The sequence below is a fragment of the Physeter macrocephalus genome, chromosome 16 (assembly GCF_002837175.3).
Source record: "Physeter macrocephalus isolate SW-GA chromosome 16, ASM283717v5, whole genome shotgun sequence".
Lineage (NCBI taxonomy): Eukaryota > Metazoa > Chordata > Mammalia > Artiodactyla > Physeteridae > Physeter > Physeter macrocephalus.
This window is the reverse complement of record NC_041229.1, coordinates 71,910,727-71,935,161: the sequence shown is the minus strand read 5'-3', so window position 1 is coordinate 71,935,161 and position 24,435 is coordinate 71,910,727. Positions and strand designations below refer to the sequence as shown.

At 49.5% G+C, this 24,435-nt stretch overlaps 1 protein-coding gene across 2 annotated transcripts in view; it reads left to right on the top strand.

Annotated features, from left to right (window-relative positions):
* The window catches only part of SERGEF (secretion regulating guanine nucleotide exchange factor), a 307,372-nt gene extending 295,040 nt beyond the window's left edge, over positions 1 to 12,332 (top strand). Inside the window, exon 11 of one of the 2 annotated variants that reach the window (XM_028501268.2) lies at positions 10,591 to 12,332. In XM_028501268.2, coding sequence (XP_028357069.1) covers positions 10,591 to 10,667 — 77 coding nt within the window. In that variant the 3' untranslated portion in view covers positions 10,668 to 12,332. The remainder of the gene's footprint in view (positions 1 to 10,590) is intronic. The other variant, XM_028501273.2, reaches the window with a different exon arrangement.
* Positions 12,333 to 24,435: the final 12,103 nt, after the last annotated feature.

Here is a 24,435-nt window from a genome sequence, read left to right as displayed (position 1 = left end):
TTTCTAAACTGGATTGTCGCATACATGATTAGACATACATGCTGGATCACATTTGCTCTTCCCAGGCAAGACTCAGGCCCATCTGCCTGGAGCATGATCTTTTATGTTGATCAAATACACATGGCCTGCTGCAATATTGTCATAGCATACTGTAGAAAGATTTGGTGCTTACTATAACCTTGAGTCTTTTCCTTTGACTTACGCTCACAATGAGGAATGTGAATAGTTGTTATATTACTAATTTAGTTTGACACAAATATTTCTTCCCCCTTGTTCAAGTCTCAGCAGAATGCCTGGCACATAGTAGGCACTCGATAAATATTTCTTGGATGAATGAATCAATCAAACTCTTTAACTGAAGAGTACCCTGAGATTTCCAGGTAAGCTTTTCAAGCCGCTTATCCATGCAAATCTGGATTCTTCTCAAACCCGAGCAAGCAAAGAAAACACAGAAGTATATTGGATTCTGAGACTTAAATGATTACAACTTTGCTTTGTGTGTTTTGCATTCATAAAAACCACCTCAGGGGGCTTCCCTGGTGGCGCAGTGGTTGAGAGTCCGCCTGCTGATGCAGGGGACATGGGTTTGTGCCCCGGTCTGGGAAGATCCCACATGCCGCGGAGCAGCTGGGCCCGTGAGCCATGGTCGCCGAGCCTGTGCGTCCGGAGCCTGTGCTCCGCAACGGGAGAGGCTACAACAGTGAGAGGCCCGCGTACCGCAAAAAAAAAAAAAAAAAAAAAACCACCTCAGGGCTTTCATCAAGGTGCCTTTACAATAAGTAAATGTTATATGTTCGAACTTACCAAACACATTTAATATTTTATCACTTGTGGCTTAGAAATCTAAACTGCTTTGACAGTCTTTAACTTGATTTGTAGCTTTATCTTCTTTGGTAATTAGGAAGCATGATTTTAAAATACATACACACTCTGGTCATACGAGGCCACTTTTATATTATCCTTCCAAGTGGGATTTTGTTTGCTGCAAGGCTTCTGCTGCCTGAAGAGTTTGGGAATCACTGAACTCGGGGACCTTTACAGACTTCGCCAGGGCTGGGCCCCATGCTTGCCTGGGGTCACTCTCTTGGTCATGCCACCACCTCTTTTGGGAAAGACTGGCCAACACCAGCACCCATCCCTGTTGCCAAAAGATCAGAGAGAAGTGTGTCCACCCCTGGACCTGGGACCATTTAGTCCTAGCGCTGGCTTGGGGGCAGGGAGGGAAAAGGACGTGAATTTTGGAAGCAGAAAGAGTCCAAGCTCTTATATTGTAGAGTGTAGTCGAGGATGCTTCTCGGAGTCACAGGTGCTGGACTTGTCTTGGGAGAGGCCAATGGCAATGGACTGAAGGACCTACGGTGGGGCGTCCCCCAGCACCTCTCCTTCCATCTCAAGGCTGAGAAGAGGGGTGGACTGGGTGATCTGGGGCAGGGCACACCTCACCCCTGGCTTTGGTTCTCATCTTCACAATGAGGGGCTCCTCTGGCAGCAGGGAGGGAGGGAGGGTTCCCTTCTCTCTCCACCCTTTCCAGTCCTCCCTCCTCGGTTCCCTTGGCCTGCCTGCCTGGGGCTATAAATGGAGAGCTGGCCTCTGGGCAGGAATGCAGTCCTGCCTGGGCCCCACAGAGTTGCGCCCTCAGGGAACGGCCGGCCCCAGGGCTCCCGGCAGCCTTTATATATATATATATATATATATATATATATATATATATATACACATATATATATATACACATATATATAGCCTCTGGAAACCCAATCCAGCCTGCACCTGCCCCGGTCTTCAAGCACCCTGCCCTTGCCCAGGCTGGACTTGTGGTCTCTTCCCCCGCGGTTGGCACAGGCTACATATCTAGCTGGGGGATGGGCCAGAGGGTGAAAACAGGAGCGGGCCAGGTGGGGCAAGGCCAACCCCGGGTCCCCTCTCTGTCTCCAGACTTTCCCTTCCTGCTTCTGGATCCACCTCGAACACCCGCTTCTGTCTCTACCACCCTTGCTCCTTGGGAAACTGCCTGCCAGCTGGATATGGGTCCTGCCCTGGGGCCAGTCTGGGTTGGTCAGGAGGATAATTGACGCGGTCCTAGATTCAGGGCCAGGGTCCCAGAGATTCTCCACAGTGACCATACTTCCCACTTTGGGGTACTCCGCAGCCTCCCACATACAAGCAGGGCTTGGGAGTCTAGTGGACGATCTGGGAGCTGGAGAAAAGGGGTCCAGGTGGAGGAGGAAGGGGACAGGGAGACAACAAATGGCACACGTACCCCTGCGCCTGTGGGCTGCATGGGGTGGTGTGTGCACTGTGGGGACGCATGCCCAGTCCTATGATTCGTTCACTTATTCAGCAAATATTTATGCAGCTCATGTTCTGCGCCAGGTGCCAGAAATATAGCAGAAAACAAAACAGTCAACGTTCCCTGCCCTAGTGGAGCTGACATTCTAACAGGTAAGACTGACAGTAAACACTAAACATACTAACAAGTAAATGATGGAGTACGTTAGGAGGCAGAGTGATATTAAAAGCAGAGCAGGGTGAGTGGAATTGGGGCACCAGGGCAGAATTAAATAGAGTGGGCAGGTTGACACAGTGACATTTGAGCAAAGAGGTAAAAGAGGCTTGGGAGCCAGTCACGTGCACATCTGGGGAAGAACGTTCCTGGTAGAGAGAACAGATCATCATTGAGCACCTTGCCTGGGACAACTGCCTCCACCAGGACCAGAGGATTCTAAGGGGGATGAGATGGGTGTGGCTCCTGCTGTCCTAGGAGCCCTTGGTCTGAATGTCCAGCGCTGCGTGGGCTGGCTGAGAGCATGGGGGTGATGTGAGACGGGGCTGGAGGATGGCTTGGATGGGTGACCTGTGAGCACAGGGTGAGGTAAGGATGCAATGCTTCGTGCACACAGAAACGTGTGTACAGTGTGCATTGTGTGCCCAGGGGGCGGGCAGTGAGCATGGGAGGTGCCAGGGGGAGCTCGGCATCACGGGAAGGGAGACCCTCACAGGCTGCACAGCTTTTCCCCCTACCCGGCCCCTCACTCAGGTGCCATGTGCACCTCACTGCACGCACACCTCGGTCTCTGGGCAAACTGCCCACCTCCAGGTTCCTCTCCAGGTCCTGAGAAGACAGGCGAGGGAAATTAGCAGGACCCCAAACTGTTTGGCCGAGGCCCACTTTTAAGAACCACTGATGCCTGGCTTCTGGAAAGACCTGAGGACTTCATTCATCCAGTCTCTCCCCTTCAAGCTTATCCTTTATGTAATTAAAGCCTTTCTCTGCCTCAGAGGTCTCTGTGGACCCAGATTCCTGGAGTCTGAAGTACAAACTCGCTCTGGTTTACTAAACTGCACAGATAAGGTGCCAATAGCTTAATGACTAGAGGTGCTATGGAAGGCAGGGGTCAGGAAGGTGCCAATTATTCTTCCAGCCCAAGGGCATTAGGCTGCTGGGGGGAGGAGAACTTCATGAAAGAAGAGTTCACCACCTCCACTGAACAAACTCTAAAAAAATATATTTTTTTAAAAAAATGCAAGTTTAACTTGCAGCATGAGGGATTTAAGTCAGACACAAGAAATAATATTACCAAAGTGTGGCGTCTCCTCAAAGAGCATGTTGTCCTGAGCTAAGATGGCATGGATGCAGCAGGAGGAGGAGAGGGCCTCTCCAAGTCGCCCTCCGCTCTGTGCACGTAAGGATTTGTGAAAATCCAGATGTCCTCTGTCTCCTCTGCCTATGACAGCCTGCAGGTGCTTGTACCAATGGTCCAGTGTGCGGGGCCGGAAAGGCACATCTCCTTGGAAGGAGCGTTTGCCCTCACTCCCATCCCTCCATGCGCCTGTGGGTACGCCTCACACACCAAGGACGTCTGTCACACTGTGTGTCCTTCACACCCCATGGACCTCTCACACTCCGTGGACACCTCACACTCCATGGACACCTCACATATCCGTACACCTCATACACAGGACGTATCTTCCACACTGTGCGCGCTTCTCACAACATGTCCTCCTCATACCCATTACACATCATATACGAGGTACATGTACCTCGTATATGGATACTTCGCACTGCTCCATGTATACCTCGCACACGTGTATACCTTACACACCATGCACACCAACCTTACAGGACACTCCTGTGTGCCACACTGCTCATATTCTGGGTCAGGTACATCTATACCTTCATCCCAGTATGAACACTCGCCTCCACGTATGTGCCTGGACGTCCCCTGCTGCACCCAGAAAAAAAGATACTAAGGGGGCGTATTGGCTGTGGCATCCATCTTTTTCTTACAGTTTCTAGTTTGAAAGCTGAATCTTCCTGCCTAGAGGTCAGGCCTCCCTGTAAGGGCTGAAGGAGAAGCAGCTCTGGGCTGAGGGAGAGCTAGTGATGGTGATGGGTACGGCGCATGTGGCAGGATCCAGTGGGCAGCTGTGGGGCCTGGGGAGGGGCCTCAGCTCCCCACCCCTCTCCTGTTGCCTCCTTTCTGCCTAATCAGCCCACCTGCCAGCCTGGGGGGCTCCAAGGAACTGGGATTAAGACACACACAGCCGTTGGGCTCCAGGGACAGACACCAGCTGCTCCCCCCGGCAGCTGCCCCATCCACACGCCTCTGAAGGGAGGTTGTATGCCTTGGGGAGGCCTGATTCTCTCCCCAAAACCTTCCCACCCCTGGCCAGTGGCACCCAGGACAGGGGTTTTCTGGCAGAGAGACAGAAGGCAAAGAGCCTCATGACTGGTAGCCAGGCTGCTCAGGACATCTGTCATCTGCTTCTGTCCTACCTCCTGTTCTGCCTCCTCCATGAAGCCCTCCTAGATTGCTGCTTCCCCTTTGGTTTGGGAAAGTGATTTATGACCCATGTGCCCCAACAGGCCTACCCTCCCTCCATCCCTCAAGTGTTCCATAGCATCCATTCTGGTTGCAGGCTCCAAGCTAGGCACTGCAGAAGGATCTAAGACAGATTCAGACAGGGACTCTGGCATCTGAGAGTTCCATCTAGTGGGGAGAGGAAAACCCATGAATGAATCATCAAAACACCCAGAGGGAACAGCAAACTCTCCTGTGGATACCTGTGAAGACTTCCGCAAGGAGGATGTGTTGGGATCCTTCTTCTTGGGGTGTTGGAGGATGAGCAGAATTGCCCAGTGGGAGAACTGGAGTGAAAGGCATTCCAGGCTTAGAGAACAGCCCGAGCAAAGGCCCGGAAGTGTGACAACATGCCAGAGGATGTCCCCGTGCAGCTGATACTATCTGGGGTTCCTCTGGTGATTTGGGATCTGTGGCCTCAGACCCCCCCAGAGGGGTAAACAGGCCCTGAGGTCTGAGGTGAAGCCCACTAGTTTCCCAGGCAAGACATCGGGTTAAGTCAAGGTTAGAAGGTGGTATGAGAAGGGAGTACAGGGGGAGGACAGCGACCTTGTACAGCAGAGAGAGGCTGGACTAGAGCCCAAAGACCAGGGTGTTCACTGCACTGGCTGCCCACTGCTGTGCGGCCCACCCCGAATCCTTCCACGCCTCTTCCTGGGGCTCACTTTCTGAACACAAGGACAGAGGCATTGTACTCCTGGCTCTATTCCCATTCAGGAAGGGGTCTTGCTGGGGGTCCCTGGCCTCCCCGCCTCCCTCTTGGTCCCCCTTTCTTGGCATGGAGGGCAGAGGCCTGTCCTTTGACCTGTCCACCTGGCCCAGCACAGGGCCGGGGTGAGTGAAAGGGAAACCTGGGTGGGGCTGGGGCTCAGCATGGTTGCAGAAGCCTGTTCCTCAGGCTGGAAAGGCAGTTAACTTGGAGGTCCCCACTCCAAGGAGCGCTGGGGAACCACGAATGTCACAGTCTCCGGCTTCTCCTGAAGATGCGGCACAACCTCTGTCAGGCCTGGTCTGAACTTGGCCTTGGGGAATATGGTGCTGCTCTTGTCTGACACGGAGACTGGGTCACCGGTGCCCAGGGCTGTGTTCCCAGTGTTTCCACTGGACTTGGGGGTCAGATTGACCAGGACTCAAATGCTGGCTCTGCCCCTCACTTCCCTTGGGTAAGTCACTTCCGCTCTCTGGGTCTCACCTATCCCAGCTGTAGAATGTGACTAGTCCGAGCGCCAATCGCAAAGGATTGTAAGGGATCAATATGCCAAGGCATGTGGTGTCCTTGAGTGGTGCCTGTCTCATGGTGTTTGATAGGGGCTTCGGAATTATTCCTCCTTTTGGATGGAAACTATGAGTAAGCAGTGGGTAGGATGAGGATGGGGCAGTGTGGGGCCTGGCCTGGTTATTCTGAGCTCTGAACCTTCTGGAGCTGGGGGCCACGGCGGGTGCAGGGATGCTGGAAGTGTGGGTTACCGTGCAGCCCGTGAAGGACTGTCTGCGGCAGTGGGCGTCGCCGCCTCCCCTGCGCACACGGGCAGCCTGCCAGTCGCCCCCAAACAAAGCCTGGTCCAGGGGGAGCAGAGCAGACTGATGACAGATGCAGAGAGGCTGGTGCGGGCTGGGTGGGGGTGTGGGAGAGGCCCGAGGAGGCAGCTCTGAGGAAGGCATATCCCCAGAGAAGGCTGCGGCCCAGCAGAGTTTCCATCTCAGTGGCCAGTGTCCTGCCCCACCCCACCACTAGCGACCACACTCATCCCTGCCGTAGAGTGTAGAAATCTCAGGCCCAGGGTTCTAAGCACCTTGTCCAGGGCTCACATATGCTTAGCTGTGGAGGCTCTGGGATGGGAACTCTGGTCTCTTAGCTCTGCATATCTGGCCAGCTCTTGGAAGCTCTTGGAATGGATTTGGTGGCTTCTCGTGGCCCCTTTATATGCAGAATTCTCTGAATGGATAAGGACGAATTTGTCCCCGGTTCATGCCCTTGAAGCAGGGACACCTCCACGTGGTGGACGCAGGCACTCGTGGTCACCAGAGGCTGGCGCTGATTTGGTTTCTCGGTGGTCAAGAGGTGGCCACCTTTGCCCTGACATCTGACCTCTGACCTACCGGGCTCAGGAGTCTTGGGTCTCACTGTTCCTCCTTAGCTATTTGGGGATGGGGTCTCAGAGTGGCTGTCCCGGAACTAGGGAGAGACAGGGGAGGTGGGGAGAACATGGAGAGAAAGAGACATCTGGTCCCGGGGTCTTGCTGGGCCCATCAAATATGCTCCCTGTCCATTCGGCGCCTCCCCTGCCTCTTCTCTCCTTTCTAGCCAAAGCTTTTTTTTCAATTTTTTTGAAATTATGAATAATTTCAAACAGAGAAATAGACAGTAACATAATGAGCCTGGTTACCAGCTCCAACAACAATTAACCTATGTCCAAACCTGACCTGTTCACACACTGTCCCCTTCCTCCCCTTCTGTTATCTTGAAACAAATTTCAGACATATCATTTCACTTGTATCTATTTGATTATATATTTCTAAAAGATCAGAACTTTTGTTGCCATAAGCACAATACCAACAGCCTACTAAAAAAAATTGATAGTAATTCCTTTCTACCATCAAATATCCAAACAGTAATCAAACTTCCAATGATCTCAGATATGTTTTTATTTGCTTGTTTGTTTGAATCATGATCCAAATTGGGCCTACACATTGTGATTGGTTAATCTTTTTTTTTTTTTTAAGTTCTAAGAGTTATTTATCTGTTCTGGATAACAAGACTTTCATCAGATATATTATTACAAAATCTTTTCTCCGTCTGTGGCAAGCCTTTTCATTTTATAACTTTATTTATTTATTTATTTATTTTTGGCTGTGTTGGGTCTTCGTTTCTGTGCGAGGGCTTTCTCCAGTTGCGGTGAGCAGGGGCCACTCTTCATCGCGGTGCGCGGGCCTCTCACTGTCACAGCCTCTCCCGTTGCGGAGCACAGGCTCCAGACGCACAGGCTCAGTAGTTGTGGCTCACGGGCTTAGTTGCTCTGCAGCATGTGAGATCTTCCCAGGCCAGGGCTTGAACCTGTGTCCCCTGCATTGGCAGGCAGATTCTTAACCACTGCTCCACCAGGGAAGCCCTGTGATTGGTTAATCTTTTAAGCCCCTGTAAGTCTAAACACTTCTCCTCCGTATATTTTTTCCTTTGCAATTTATTTATTAAAAAACAAAAACAAAAACTGGATTGTTTAGGGAATTCCCTGGCGGTCCAGTGGTTAGGACTTGGCACTTTTCACTGCCATGGCCTGGGTTTAATCCCTGGTCCAGGAGCTAAGATCCCACAAGCCGTGCGGTGCACCCACAAAAACCAAACCAAAACAAAACAAAACAACACACAAAAAAACAAAATAAAACAACCAAACAACAAAACAAACTGGGTTGCTTGTCCTGCAGAGTTTTCTACAGTCTGGAGTTTTCTGATTACATCCCTATGGTGTGTTTTGTTTCTTTGTTTTGTTGTCATTGTAGTTTTGTACACTAATATAATTTTTAGCCTGAAACATGACCAAGTAGCAGAAGACTACATTTTCCAGATTCCCTTGCAGCTATCTGTGTCCATGTGAATAAGTTCTGGCCCATGGGGTATGAATGGAAGTAACTTGCAAGCAACTTCTTGTTTATGATGTGTCTTCTCCTTTCCTCTTCCTCATTGGTTGGAATATGCGTGAACAGCAGGAGCTGGAGTAGTCATCTGTGTTAGACGGAATAAACGGCAGCCAAAGATGTCCATGTTCTAATCCCCAGAACCTGTGGATTACATGGCAAAAAGGACTTTGCAGATGTGATTAATTTAAAGATCTTGATGGGGAGATTATCCTGGATTACCTAGGTGAGCCCAATGTAATTACAAGAGTCCATAAAGGAAAAGAGGGAGGCATGAGGGTCAGAGTCAGAGAAGAAAATTGTGATTACAGAAGCAGAGGTCAGAGTGATGTGGCCATGAGCCAAGGAATACAGGTAGCTTCTAGAATCTGTAAAAGCAAGGAAAGAATTCTCCTCTAGAGCCTTCAGAAAGAATGCCGCTCTGCCAACATCTTGATCTTAGCCCTGTAAGACTCAGGGCTCTAGTAAGATAATGAGAATATGTTGTTTTAAACCACAAATTTTGTGGTAATTTATTTCAGCAGCAATAGGAAACTAATATAACCATTTTAGATCATGTGATGGAAGTTGTTTATTAAAGATCACAGAGCAACAAGATACAAAGAACCTGGGTCCCTACTATTGTTAATCTGCCTTACAAGTCTTTGGCCACCTCCCTGGAATTTTATGTAAGAAAGAAATAAACTGCCTTTTTAAGTGTCTTTATTGTTACCGCAGCTTAACCTGCATCCTAATTAATATGCATATCTACTATACGTATCTGGCAATGACATGGGTTGTGAAAAATAAAATGTATAACGCACATGGTAAGTGTGGTGGCTGAGATACGCCCAGGAAATTATGTGGACATAAACAAAGAAGATAAGAAATATTTGTTGAACTAAGGTATCTGCTGCTAGGTAAGCAAGGATAGTTTTCTTCATTCTGCAGTGGTGGCCACGAGGTTGGTGACTCTCCCCCAGGCTAACAGATGGTGTGGCCCGAGAGGGAAATGGAGATTCTGGGGTAACCTTTAGAGAAGATGAAAAGTAAGAGCCAAAGGAAGGGAAGCAGTGAAAGTGATATGGTTAAGCCTGTATGCTCTGGGAGTCAAGTTGCCTAGGTTGTACTCTTGACTCTGCCACTGACTGTGTGACTTTGGCAAGTTCCTTCATCTCTCTGAGCCTCACTCTCCACATATGAAAAGTGGAGATGTTAATTTACATTTGTCAAAGTGCTGGTGTGGCTATTAAGAGCTTGCATGAAAAGTGGATCCAAAGCTGGGAACATAGTAAGGGCTCAATAAACAGTGCTGTGTTTAAGGTCTCACCTGTCCACAACTCAGTGGTGGGGCCCATCTACTGAATGTTAGAGAGATCCAACACCCCTCAGTCTCTGTCCATTGCCAGTATTTAAGTTGGGGTCTCTCACACACAGACTTCTAGAAGAGTTATAGCTGCCATTTAATAGCCATGCCCAAGTAAGAGAGGAAGAAGTGAAGGGGGTCTGCCCTGCCTGCCCCCTCTTCTGTCACCTTCTTTTTTGTCCTACATGAGGATGGAGACTTAATAGCCTAATAGGGAGGGACTCTCAGCAAATGTGTAGGATCCAGTTGTAATTCTGTTAAAAATGTTTCCCAAGGGCAGCTCTCTGATGACACTTACCACTAATGGCTCTCGGGAAGAGGGACAGTTTTATCACTTGTTGCAGATGGTTCCTGTGTACTTAGCTCACTCATGCATTCTTTCAACAAGCCATGCATTTTTACGTACTGCCCAGCTCTGGAAGATGTAAAATTGAACAAGTCTTGGTCTTTTCCTTTAAGTCTCTTAATGTTCGAGGGAGGAAGGCCGATGGGGAAATATTTCCTGATCCCCGAGGGCAGAATGAAATTAGTGCCAGCTGGAGGGGACAATGGCAATCCTCTCACTGAATGAGAATGATGGGTGGCAGGTCATCAGGAAACATTTTTTTGTGGGAGAAGGGTCTTCCACAATCCCTTTATACCTGCTCTCTGGCATGATAGCTCTTTTCCTGTTCCTGGATGAAAACCGGGGCAGTCTCGTGACTTCTCTGGTCTGTTTAAGGTAATAAAAATTCCTACTGTCATTTTAGGTTGCGATGCTGTGGAAGAATCTAAGATGTCCCTCAAGACTCCCCCTGCTCTCCTGCCACGAACACATCCTTACTAATCTGTGAATTTGATTATTTTACCCTCATGAATAGGTTATGTCACATGGCACAGTTGACCTTAAGATTGGGAGATTATTTGGGTAGTCTTGACCTAATCACACGAGCCCTTTAAATGCACAGAGCTTTCTCCAGCTTTTGGCAAAAGAAGAAGTCAGGGATTCAAAGCATGAGGAGGACTTGACATGCCGTTTTTGGCTTGAAGATGGAGTTGGCCATGTAGAAAGGACCTAAGAGAGAATTTTAGGAGCTGAGAATGACCCCCTTCCCCACACCCAGCAAACAGCTAGCAAGCACACAGGGACCCGAGTCATAAAACCATAAGAAACTGGATTCTGCCAACAACTTGAGTGAGCTTGGACGTGGATTTTTCCCCACAGCCTCCAGATGAGAACTCAGCCTGCTGACACTTTAACTTCATCCTCATGAGACCCTGAACAGAGAACCCAGCCATGCCACGCCAGATCCCTGACTGTAGAACTCTGAGCTAATGACATCAAGACACCAAGAGTGAACCCTAACATAAACTATGGCCTTTGGGAAATTATGATGTGTCAATGTAGGCTCACTGATATAATAAATGTACCACTCCCTGCAGGATGTTGTGTGGCATTGTGTTAAGCTGCTAAGTGTGTGGTAATTATGTTAGGCAGTAATAGAAAACTAACACAAATACAATCTCAATTCAGAGATTACAATGTCCAGTCTCATGAAATGATCAAAACTCTGAAAAGTGACTTAAGTGGAGGTTTTCTCCCCTGACCTCCTGCTTGGGTCTCCTGTGGGTGGGAAATCCTGAGTCAATAAGACCAGCTACTGGAGGAAGAGGAGACAAGAGGGGCAGGGACATTGTTTTTTTTTTTTTTTTTTTTTTGGCTGCACCATGTGGCTTGCGGGATCTTAGGTCCCTGACCAGCTATGGAACCTGGGCCCACAGCAGTGGAAGCGTGGGGTCCTAACTGCTGGACGGCCAGGGAACTCCCAGGGCTGTTCTTCTTTCACTCATACTATTACAATATTCCGGTAGAAGTGCTCTCCAGGCTTAAAATATGTTTTAAAATTCCCTCTTTCCATCTTGGATGCTTTCACAAGTCCTTTGGAGACCCTTCCTACCCTCGCTGCTGGGAACCTCTCACCTGCACCTCTGTTCCACCGATCTCTCGCTCCTCTAGGATCTCAGTGGTCTACCTCCAGTTTTCTTCTGCTGAGGCCCCACTGCTCTCCAGGTGGCCTCTAGGGCAAGTTCTAAGGCACCCCATAACGGCTCTTTCTTATGTGGCCCACATATAGTCCACAGGAATCCTTGCCCAGACACTTCTGGGAAGGCAGCCTTTGACTCTGCAAGTCCAGGCCATTTGAGCCATCTTATCACTCTTTAGGTTTTGTACGCACGACTCAGATGTCAGCCTACTATGTCCCCCAACTGCAGGGGAGACATGTTAAGATCCCCATGTGGTCTCCTTAAAGCCCCTCTTTCTTGACTTGAGGTAAAAAGGAAAGCGTACCCCCATTCTACCCCATGGGGGAATCTTCATGGCCCCAAAAGCCCTCCCCAAAGGAAATCCTCCCTCAAACCCTCAGTGCCCTGAGATGACTGGTTCTCAGCCTCCTAGTTAGAAATGCTTGCATCTTAGTTCAGGATCTCACTCTGGAATGTGCCTCAGTGAGAACTTCCATAACATTTTCACTGCAAACAACCCAAAGTGGAGACCTAGAGAAGAACTAATGAATACTTCAGCTGGATTGGGGAGGAGGGGTGTGAGGAAGGTCTCAGAGAGATGGACTCTGGGTTAAACATAGCTGAACAGAGAGGGAAGAAAGAGCATTCTAAGCTGAAGGACCAGAAGAGGCAAAGGCAGAGAGCTCTAAAAGGGCAAAGTTCTTAAGGGACACTCCGACAGAACAATAGAAAATTTATGATTTCTGGAATAAAACCTAAATTTGAATCCCAGACCTGCCACTTATGAATGTGTGTTTTTGGACAGGCTACTTAACCACTTTGTGCTTCAGTTTCCTCACCTAAAAAATGGTGTACCCAAACTAGAAAGCAACCAAGGTGTCCTTCAGCAGGTGAATGGATAAACTGTGGTACATCCAGACAATGAAGTATTACTCAGCGCTAAGAAGAAATGAGCTATCAAGCCATGAAAAGACATGGAGGAAACTTAAGTGCGTATTGCTAAGGGAAAGAAGCCAATCTGAAAAAGCTACAGACTATGTGATTCCAACTATATGATATCCTAGAAAAGGCAAAATTATGGAGACAGTAAAAAGATCAATGGTTGCCAGGGGTTATGGGGAAGGGAGCGATGAATAGGCAGAGAACAGGGTTTTTAAAGCAGTAAGACCATTCTGTTTGAAATTATAATGGTAGATACATGCCATTATACATTTGTCTAAACCCATAGAATGTAAGACTCCAAGAGTGAACCCTAATGTAAACTATGGCCTTTGGCTGATTATGATGTGTCAATGTAGGTTCATTGGTGGTAACAAATGTACCACTCTGTGCAGGATGTTGATAGTGGGGGAGATTGTATGTGTTGGGGGGACAGTATGCAGATGGGAACTCTCTGTGCTTTCCACTCAGTTTTGCTGTGAACCCAAAACTGCTTTAAAAAATAAAGTCTATTTTCTGAAAAAGATGTGTATCTGTTACCTATTCCCATGATAATGCTTATATGTAATGATTCACCTCACAGCTCAGTGGCTTCAAACGATAAGCATCTATTTAGTTTATGAGTCTGCAGTTTGGCTATTTAGATTGGGCTGTTCTGGGTTCAGCTGGGCTCAGTCACCTGTTGTGGCTGACTGGATCTTAGCTGTTCCAGGTCGGCCTTGACTGGGGTGACTGGGCAACTCAGTTCTTCCACAGGTCTCTCATCATCCAGCAGGCTAGCTTGGGCATGTTTTCACAGTGATAGAAGTGGTACAAAAGCGCAAGCAGAAGCACACAGCAATTTTTCAAACCTCTGCTTGAGTCATGTACGTTAATATCCCTTGGGGCCATGACAAGTTACCTGATTGAACCAAGAACTAAGGGATGGAGAAATATGCCTCTTGATGTTAAGAGCTGCAAAGTCACATGACCATGGGCATGGACATAAGAGGAGTGAAGAATTGGGTCCATTAATGTAATCAGTCTACCACATGGGGACAATAGTGTGCCTTCCCCACAAAGATCAGATGTGGTCATATATGTGTTTACTATAGGCCTGCCTGGCCCATGATTGGAACTTATTATAGCCCGGAATCTTAGGCTATTTCCGGGACTTGTCGGATAGACTAGAAGATATGGAGGATTGTGGAGACATAGCAGCAAGGGTAACACAAGATTTATGTTTTGCTCAGTAGAGCTACCAGTGGGCCCCTCCATCATGTACCTGCTATGGCTGTTATCAAGTTTGGTCTTCAGTCATAACTACACAATGCCACTGGTTGGCAGACATTCGCTCATCATTTGTAGCATTCTGTTCATCTGAATAGACTCCCATCAAATGAGAGGAGTCACTGAAAGCCTTTCAAACCGTTAGCTTCCCTACTACTACAGGGACACAAGTCCCTGACAAATATAAATGGATTCTCCTGCCTTCTGAGCAATAATGATGATGATGATGATATCAATAATAATATTCATAGCTCCCACCTACTAAGTAGACAAAACAGAATCTCATCTGATTCTCACATTAACTCACCAAAGTTAGTTGCTATTACTCAGCCCATTTTATAGATGAGGGAACTGAGGCTCAGAGAAGCCATTCAGCTAGCAAGTAGCAGAATTGGGACTTGAACCCGAGTCTTTACAACTCCGAGGCCAATAGTCTTAACTACTTCACTTTTTCTCCCTTAAAGATCTTGAATTTATCCTGCTCAAGTTAGAGGCCATTTGACATTTGTGTTACTTTTTGCGAGCCCGTTTCAGCCATTCCCCACAGGCTTCATGTCACACTCTGACAAGGAACAGCAGCTCTGCAGCGAGGGTGTCATGGTTGAAGGGAATTTTTCCAGGTCTATACCCCCAATTGTAGGGCTTCCTCTCCTCGCTCCCAGAGTTACACTTGAAACCTCGCCCTTCCCTTGGAGGCCAATGCCTGCTAGTCGTTCCTGGGGACAGCCTGAGGTCGTGGCCAAAGCCAAGGCATGGGGCTAGCCCTCCTCCCAAGGCCCCAACCTCTCATGGCTCGAATCGAGGGGTCAGTGAGGAACAGGACTCCGGGAGGGAAGACAAGGCCCCAAATATCAGGCCTGAGTTGGAGAAACCCGAGAAGGCCCCCGGAACAGCTGACCCTGGGCGCCACGTTTTGGAGGCGGCTTCCCCCTCCCCCAAACTGGCTGTGCTGTGAGTCATGGGTTTTAAGCTGAGCACTCTGGGAGATTAACCAGCTTTGTGACCAGCTGCTGGAGGAGGATACTTGGCCGAAAGAAGCAAGATAAAGTTACCCTCTCAGAAGTTTAGAGGAAGGCCCATAAATGCCCCCAACTGCTTTGGGGCCCATGATCTGGGGCGCTTCTGGATGCTCCCCCTGCCCAGGCCCTCAGTGGCTGTACTCACCCCCCCCACTCCTCACCCACCCTAATCTGGCACCCATTGGGAATACCTGCCACTTAGTGTTCCAAGAAGGGTCTTGGGCAATGGGCCTTCCTTCCCCGGATGACACACATTAGGAACAGAGCCTGGACTGGAGTCAGTGGGAAGGGCCTGGCTCCCTCCTGGCTCAGGCCCGGGCAGAGGCTGGTGGGAAATGCCTGGAAAAGGGTGGTGGGCCACTGGCACACAGGGCGAAATGAACAGCAAGGACCGTGTTGCATCATGGCCCCAGAATGCATCATGTCGAGGGCTTGAGAGGCTGAAAGGGAACCCTGGGATGGGGATTCAGGAGACCTGGGCTCTAGCCCAGCTCTGCTACTGACCCTCTGGCCTTAGTGTCCTCATTCGCCAAAAGGAGGGCTGGTGTAGACAGGTTGTTTTCAAACACTGCTCTGTGGAGTCCTGGGCCATTCGGTAGTGCTACAGAGTTACTACAAATGCTGGATTAGCATTTCAGGCCAGTAGGATTCTCCAACTATCCTCATAACCCTTCCCCCCATTTCACATATTTGTATTCATCAAAATAAGCTCATTTTTTTCACCAACTAACTATCCATTCAGTCAACAATTATTTATTGAGTGCCTACTATGTACCAGGCTCTGTTGTAGCTGATAGAGAAAAATAGTGTTCTTTATAGAAATAAGAATTATACATTTGAACTAATAAAATTAACTTATAACAACAAAATGGCACTTCCATCTGCTTTACGTATCTGAAGGTAGGATTCTGCCCCTAAAGAAGTTTGGAATGATCTCCTGAGTGCCTTCCCATCCACCTGACTCCATTCCCAAAGCCCTAAGCTGCCAGTTCCTTGGGGAAGACCCAGGAAGGGGTGAGGAGGGGCATTTTGGCCCCAGGGGAGCTATTGGTATGGGGGTTTCTCCACATGGTGGTGGAGGCACCGTCAGAGTGAAGCTCTGTCTGCCTCTGTACTGGGACCTGAAGAGTATGCGGCCGGGGACTGTGCTGGTTGCAGCCCCTGCCCTGGATACAGGGATGGGGTGTCCACACTACTTCATATAAAATAGTAAACAACAAGGTCCTACTGTATAGCACAGGGACCTATATTCACTAGCTTGTAATAACCTATAACGGAAAAGAATCTAAAAAAGAATACATATATATAGGAATCACTTTACTGTACACTAGAAACTAACACAACATTTTAAATCAACTATACTTCAGTGAAAAAAAAAAAGCAAAGATGGGGTGTCCAGGAAAGCTCCACCTGGCCCATCAACTTACCCACAGCACTGCTGGTGCCGCTACCAATGCCAGCCTCTGGCCAGGTGTTTTACATATAACCCCTTAATCCTGGAAGTTGGATATCTTAGCCATGTTTTACAGACGAGGAAATGGAAGGACCTACTACAGGCCAGGCTAAGTGCTGGGGGTACAGCAGAGAATGGGAGAGAGCTCATTCTAGTCTAGTGGTAATATCTAACACATATACTGCCTACTATATGACAGGAACTTTTCCTGCATTAACTCCATCTCCTAACACCACCGTATGATTACCTCTCCCGTTTTATAGATGAGGAAACAGAAAGATTAGTGTCCCAAGGTCATAGAGCAAGTAAAATAGAGCTGGGACTTGATGCCTAGCACTTGCTGTGCTAACAGCCAAGGCAACATCATCCCACTAGCATTCCTTGACACCTCCACCAGGGCAATCGAGAGGGAGCCCTCCCACAGGTCCCACCCTACTGTGGAAGGGCAGAGGTCTAACATAGTCACCACCCACGGTGAGGAGAGCAGCAGCCGGGGTCGGCACTGGGGGGCAAGGGCATGGAAAGATCTGGGTGGGGATGCCGGCTCTGCCTCTGACTAGTGGGGTGAATTTGGAAAGGGCATATGACCTCTCCGAATCACTACTGTGTGGTCAGAAAGATGGGGATGGTAACACCCACCTTTCGGGGTTGATTTAGGATTAAATAGTGTACCTACAGCGTCAGACACTGTGTAAAGCAGGCAATAAGCAGGAAATGGTAACTGTCATTATTAACAATACTAAGGAGGGGGCAGGGAGAAGGAGGAAGAGGAAGATGGTGGCACTTGTTTCTCTATGAGTCTGTTCTTGGCCAGAGGCTGGCCCGCTGTGCCCAGCCCTTCTCTCCAGGCCCAAGTCTGTCCAGGCACCTGCTGTGGGTCCTGGCTTCCCCAGGCAGGGAAGGGCCAGGAGGGCAGATGAGGACAGCTCAGCCCAGCCCAGGACTGCTGGGGTGGGGGTAGGGCTGCTCCTGGCAGCTTGGTGCCTCCCTGGAAGGAGAGAGGACATGAGTGTATGTGGAGGAGTGAGCCAGACTCTCCTGCCTGTTAGAAATGAAGTCCCTATAGCAGGCTCTGTCTAGGTGTTGGTGGGCAGGGGCAGGGTCCCTGGCTCTGCCTGCCCAGTGCCTCCGCTCAGTGACAATTCTCTGCCACTTACCATGTGTCCAGACCTGTCTCAGTTCTCAGGGAACTCCTAACTCCAGGAGATGCAGATGATATTGGCGTAGCCTAAGCCAGGTGTGACCCAAGGTTCTGCAAGGAGAGGGAAGAGTGGGCTGGGCTGGGGGTTCTACAGGGAAGGCTTCTCGGTGGAGGTGGCTCCTGAGCTTTAGGAAAGGGAGAGGCCTCCTTGCAGGCAGAGGGAACCGCAGGTGCAAGGGCCCAGAGGCTTATCTGTGGCATTAGATAAGAAGAATTTCCAATCTAACTTTGTCCAGATCTGGTTATTTTGGTAGAAAATGTGCACGTTAGAGCAAGTCTGGGGGCCCTGAGCTAGGCCTGAGTTCGGGATGGGTTTGAGGGGGCAGACCTGAGTTTAGGGAGCCCCACTCAGCACCAGAGATTTGGGGCTGTACAGGATACATGGCTGAGACACTGCTGTGGGGAAATAGACAGCTTGAGGGAGGGGGTTGTTCACCATAGTCTACATCTGCAGAGGGGACTTGGGCAGCCGGCCCCGGGAAGGTGGGCGTTCTTCCTGATATTAAAGGCGCAGTCAGAATGGAGGCATCCCATAGAGTCTGTTCAGAGACTCTCAATCTCACAGTAGCCTTAAGGTCCTGGACAACCTAAGGTGATAATAGGGACTGTCATATCAGAGAGACACCCTCAGAGCCCCAGTGACACCCTCACAAGGTGGCAGTTGCTCACAGTGGCACACAGTCAAGTGGCCCCCACCTGACCCTCAAAGCCCCGACACACGGCGGGACACCTTCAAGACACTGCCCCTCGGCAGCCTCACTCCAGAGACCCTCTCAGACCCGCGCAGCCGGTGGCCATCAGCGACAGCCCAGGGCCCCCAGCGGCACACGTGCGTACTCCGCCCACAGCCCGCACACCCCCTCGCACATGCCGGCGCGGGCTAACGAGTCCACAGCCCTTCTCGGCGGGAGGGAGCCAGTTGTCGGGCGGGGCCGCGCGGTCACACAGCATTAGCCCTGCGGCCGCCCCGCCAGGTGCGGCCACTGCCCCTAATCCCTGGCCCTGGCCCGCTAAGCCGGGCCTGAGCAACGCCACAGCTGGGGGCGGCCGGCCACGCGCCGCCCATCACCGCAGCCCCGGCCCTCCGCGGCGCCCCTCCCCACCCTCCACCCCTTTCGCACCTCCCCAGCCTTGCGCAGCTTTCGCAGGCCTTCCGCCGCCACTGACCTTGGGCTCCCACCCCGTGGATCTCCTAGCCCCGCACTGCCCCGCCCCCAGATCCTCCCGCGGTCGGCCCATCAGCCTCCATCTGGGTCCTCAGGCTGGTTAGAGCCCACCCCGCATCCCAGCCTCTCCAGTGCAGGACCTGCAGTGTCCCACCCTGCCCCAGAGGCAGCCACTGCCAGCTCCATGCCCACCCCTCCGCCGGCTCATGACTTGGGCTCCAGCCTCTTCAATCTACACCTCTTGCCTTTACTTGCTCTGTCCGTCTCTCTGCTGGCCAGAGCTCGGGCCCCCTCCCCTACATGGATTTGTAAAGTTCCAGGGTCCCCTCTTCCCCCACCACACGTATTTCCAGCCTCCAGCTGCTCCTACTATTCGCAGGCAGAAGTCATCTCCCCCCAGGACAGCCAAACTTCAGTTCCAGTCTTCTGACTCTTGCTAAACCCTGGGATGGATCCCAGGACCTTTGGAGGGATTCCATGGCCTCTTTGCACCTTAGTTTTACTCGCCTGAAAAGTAAAGAGGTGTGATTCAGATGACCTCTGAGGACCCTTTTGTCTTTTCCTCTCCCGTCACATTAGCAAGGTCATGGACTTCGCATCGTGTGAATGTTGAAGACAGATGAACGTGGGAGGGCACCCGCTGGCCATGTGTCCCCGCCCTGTCTCGTCCCATCACTTAGCTCTCAGGGTCTGAGTCGGCCAAGGCAGCTTTTTAGCCTCTGGTGTGGAGGTGGTTAAGAAACAACAAGGTGGAATCTGGGCGCCTAGGTCTTGGCCAGGGCTTGAGACTGTCTGTGGGGGGTCTCTGTCACCTTGGGATGCCCCCTGGAAGGGTGCGCATCTGGGACTGGCCTGCTGGGGGTCCTGGCTTCAGGCACTGCCAGCACTGATGCTGACGGACAGCCCGGGCAGGTGGGAGCCGGCTGGTCACCCCTGACAGCCCTGCCCACCTGTCACCCTCCTGCTCGGGTGACCGGCTGCCTGACCCACTGACCAACTTCCTGCTGCTTCCCAGCACCCTGGGCACTGTGCGATCAGGGCTGCAGTGCCCTGCCCCCTTCCCTTCAGGTTTTCCCAACAACCTACTGGCCCAGAGCACTCAGGCCCACAAATAGCAGGCATATGCAGATTCACGCTGCACACGCAGACACACAGGGGGGTGCAGGCATGCATGCACACGTCTGAGCCTGCTTCATACTCATGCAAGCTGAGCCAAGGTGCTTCTCCCCAGGTGGGACAATATGTATTGCCTTCTCTGTGGCAATAGGGCCATGTGATAAAGGCGAAGGCATTAAGTCTGGGCTGCCAGCCCTGTGACATACTAACTGGGTGACTTTGTCAAGTGACTTGACTTCCCTGGACCTCAGGTTCCTCATCTGTTCAATGGAACTGATTATAATAAATATCCATCTTATAGGATTGTTTTGAGAATCAGATGAAACAATCCATGGAAAGTAGTTAGAACGGTTTCTAGTACAATGTAAGTCCACAATACATGTTAACTGTTAATATTAATATGAAGTGGGGGCTGAAAGGCTCCTGGGACACTCTAGTTGATAATTTTCCTTTAATCAGTAATTTCTGGCCATAACTGTTCAAAATCTCCCTAAATGTATTTTTATTCCACTTTCCACATTATGAAGAGCTGTCAACTGGCAGATGAAATCAGGATATGTCATTTTCATAGCCTTCCCTCGATCCCGGTCAGGTATGATTGCTCATTCTTTGTTGTTTAAAAACTAAGAAAGCACACGAGGTTAGACCTAAGTTGTTTAGGAAACGCTGGGCTGGGGACTGGGGCTCATACATCATCTCTTCAGAATCTATTCTAGACCCTCTTTCTGGGTCAGGATCCCCAGTCCGTGTGTCTATGCATCCTCCTCCTTCTTTCTGGAAATGAGGACAATGTCTGCCCCGTCCGACAATACATCCCCTTCCATCCCCCAGATCTCCCGAAGGGCCACCAATAGCACCTCAACAATCTCACTTCACACCCTCTTGGGCCCTCAGAGTGGGATTTCTTGGGGCCTAAAGAGAAGACTGCCCTTGGCAGAGCTCTGAGTTCTAGAACAAACCTCTTCAGCATCTCCTTCTTCAGTCTGCTCCAGCCAGACCTAAGTCTGCCCTTGGCAACATTTGAGCAATGAATGAATGAGGCTCATGTCCCCAGTGGAGGCAACAGATACAGGATGAAGTTGGAGGGGTTTTCCTGCTTTTCCACCACCCTCGGCCCCAACAGGAAGCCTTCTTTGTTCTGCTTCTAAACAAAACTCTTAGAAATCCTGTTTTCTACCTTTAGCATTTTCCCAAGTCTCACTCCGCATGGGTCCTCTTCCTTCCTGACTCCCTCTTCTGGAGCCCTCTCTTTGGTTTATCCTCAGGTGTGTGTCCTGCCTCTGATTAAGGGTATATTCTTTTTTTTTTTTTTGCGGTACGCGGGCCTCTCACTGGTGTGGCCTCTCCCGTTGTGGATCACAGGCTCCGGACGTGCAGGCTCAGCGGCCATGGCTCACGGGCCTAGCCGCTCTACAGCATGTGGGATCCTCCTGGACCAGGGCACAAACCCGTGTCCCCTGCATCGGCAGGCAGACTCTCAATCACTGTGCCACCAGGGAAGCCCCCAGGGTATATTCTTTATTTATATTCTTTATCATAACTATTATAAAGTACTGTCACCTACGGTATAAACCTTCCTGTATTAGTTATTTATTGCTGCATAACAAAGTATCCCCAAACTTAGCAGCTTAAAACTATAAACTTTTATTATCCTGCCGTTTCTGTGGGTCAGGAATCTAGCAGCAGCTTAGCTCAGGGTTTCTCACAGGCTGTAACTAAAGTGTTGGCTGGGGCTGCCGTTATCTTGCAGCAAGACTAGGGGAGGATCTGTGTCCAGCCCACTCATGTGGCTGTTGGCAGACCTCAGATCCTTGGCTAGCTATTGGCTGGAGATGTCAGTTCCTTGCCACGAGGGCCTCTCCATGGGGCAACTTGCAACTGGCAGCTGGCTTCTCTCAGAGCAAGTGAGCCGAGAGAGAGAAAAAGGCAGAGAATGCACCCGCCAAAAAAGACGCATCTTTTTATAACCTGATCTGGGAAGTAACCACCATTACTTCTGCTGATATTCATACTCAAAGGGAAGGGATTATATTAAACCAGGAGGCAGGGATCATTGGGCGCCATCTTAAGGGCTGCCTACCACATTTCCCAACATGGTTTTTCCCTGTATTATTCCACCTATCACTGTGCCCTCAGTAGATATTTGCTGAAAGAATGAGTGCAGTCACCAGAAGACACTCTGCAGAGGTACTATTATTCTATATTGTTCTCTTTGGATACTACCCTACCCCCTCTCCCACCTCCCACACTTTACTTTTTCATGGGAGTCATTTGCAATTAAACTTAAAAAAAAATGTTACCTTTGAATAACACATCTGCTCTTGGGAGTCTGTCTTCTCTCCCAATTTCTATAATTTGTCTTCCAAAAAGGGGTATATGTTTGGCATTTATCTCATGCAGCTAATCTCTATGGTTATCATAAGTTCTAATGTGACTTGGTTACCTCCTTTCAGGGTTCCTATCTCTTTTATTCATCTAACAGGTCAAAACTAGTTTCAGGGCTTCCCTGGTGGCGCAGTGGTTGGGAGTCCGCCTGCCGATGCAGGGGACACGGGTTCATGCCCTGGTCCGGGAAGATCCCACATGCTGCGGAGCGGCTGGGCCCGTGAGCCATGGTTGCTGAGCCTGCGCGTGTGGAGCCTGTGCTCCGCAACGGGAGAGGCCACAGCAGTGAGAGGGCTGCGTACCACAAAAAAACAAACAAACAAACAAAAAACAAACTAGTTTCAAAGAAACGACCTCCCGTGTGCTCCTAGCACTCGTACCCTCCTGTCACAGCGATCAATCAGCTCCTGAAACTTTCCCGTGTGTGTATGATTCTGTCTCCTCAACTGAACAGAGACCTACCATAGGGTAGGGACAGTTCAGCAAACACTTGATGAGTATCCGTGGAGCACACATCCTGTGCTAGGACTGGGCTAGGGACCAGGGAGACAGGAGGGTCACTCATGGAATTCTCAGCATCCGAATGGAACAGGTGCTCAGGAATGCTTGCTCCTCTGGGAGATCAAACTGTCAGCAAGTCCACCCCAAATAGTTATCAGGTGCTGTCATGGCAGAATTTCTAGGAATGGCTCCCGAGATGCCACATCTTAATCCCTGGAATCTGTGAATGTGATACCACTCCCCTGATTGTATTATGCTATGTGGTACAGTTGACCTTAAAAGGGGGTGATTATCTGAGGGGGTCTAATCTACTCACATGAGTCATTAACAGCAAAGGACTCTCACACCCTGGGAAATCAGAGAGATTTGAAGCATAAGAAGGACTCGGTGCACTGATTTGATATGATTTGCTAGTTTGGAGATAGATGAGGCCACATGAGAAGGGATGCAGGTGGCCTACACGTGCTGAGAGACAGCAGGGAAAGGGGACTCCAGCCCTATAATCACAAGGACTAGACTCTGCCAACAATCGAATGTGTTTCAGGTTCTTAGAATATGTCTCATGCCACCCTCCTACTGACACCTTCATTTCAGTCTTGTAAGCCCTTGAGATTTAGAGCCCAGCTCAGTCCCTCCAGACATCTGACCTACAGAACGGTGAACTAATTAATGGGTATTTTTTAAGCATACAATTCAGTGGTTTATAGTATATTCACAAAGTGTGCAACCATCATCACTATCTAATTCCAGAAGACTTTAATCACCTCCCCCAAACAAAGCCTGTTAAGGAGTCATTCCCTGTTCCTCACTTCCTCCAGACCCTGGAAAATACTAATCCATTTTCTGTATATATGCATTTGACTATTCTGAACATTTCATATAAATGGGATCATGTAATATGTAGCCTTTTGTGTCTGGCTCTTTTTGCTTAGCATAATATTTCCAAGGTTCATCCAAACTGTAGTATATATCAGTAATTCACTCCTTTTTATGGATGAGTAATAGTCCATTGTATAGATATAGCACATTATATTTTTCCATTCAACTGTTGATGGACATTTGGGTTGTTTCTACTTTTTGGCTATTATGAAGAAAGCTGCTCCAAACATTCGTGAACAGGTTTTTATGTGGATTTATGTTTACATTTCTCTTGGGGTATATACCTAGGAGCAGAATTGCTGGGTCATATAATAAGTCTATGTTTAACTTTCTGCGGAACTGCCAGACTGTTTCCCAAAGTAACCGCACATGTTTATACTCCCACCAGCTGTGTATGAGGGTTCCAATTTCTCCACATCCCCACCAACGACTGTTACATCTAATTTTTATTAAAACCATCCTAGTGGGGATGAAGTGTTGTCTTACTGTGGTTTTAATTTGCACTCCCCTAATGACAACTGATTTTGAGTAGGTATTGTTTAAAGCCACTGAGTTTGGGGTTATTTGTTATACAGCAGTAGAAATCTAATAAAGGTGCTTTCTCAAACCCAGATGGCAAAAATGGAAATGGGGAAAAAGTTGAAAACAAAATAAGCCATTTG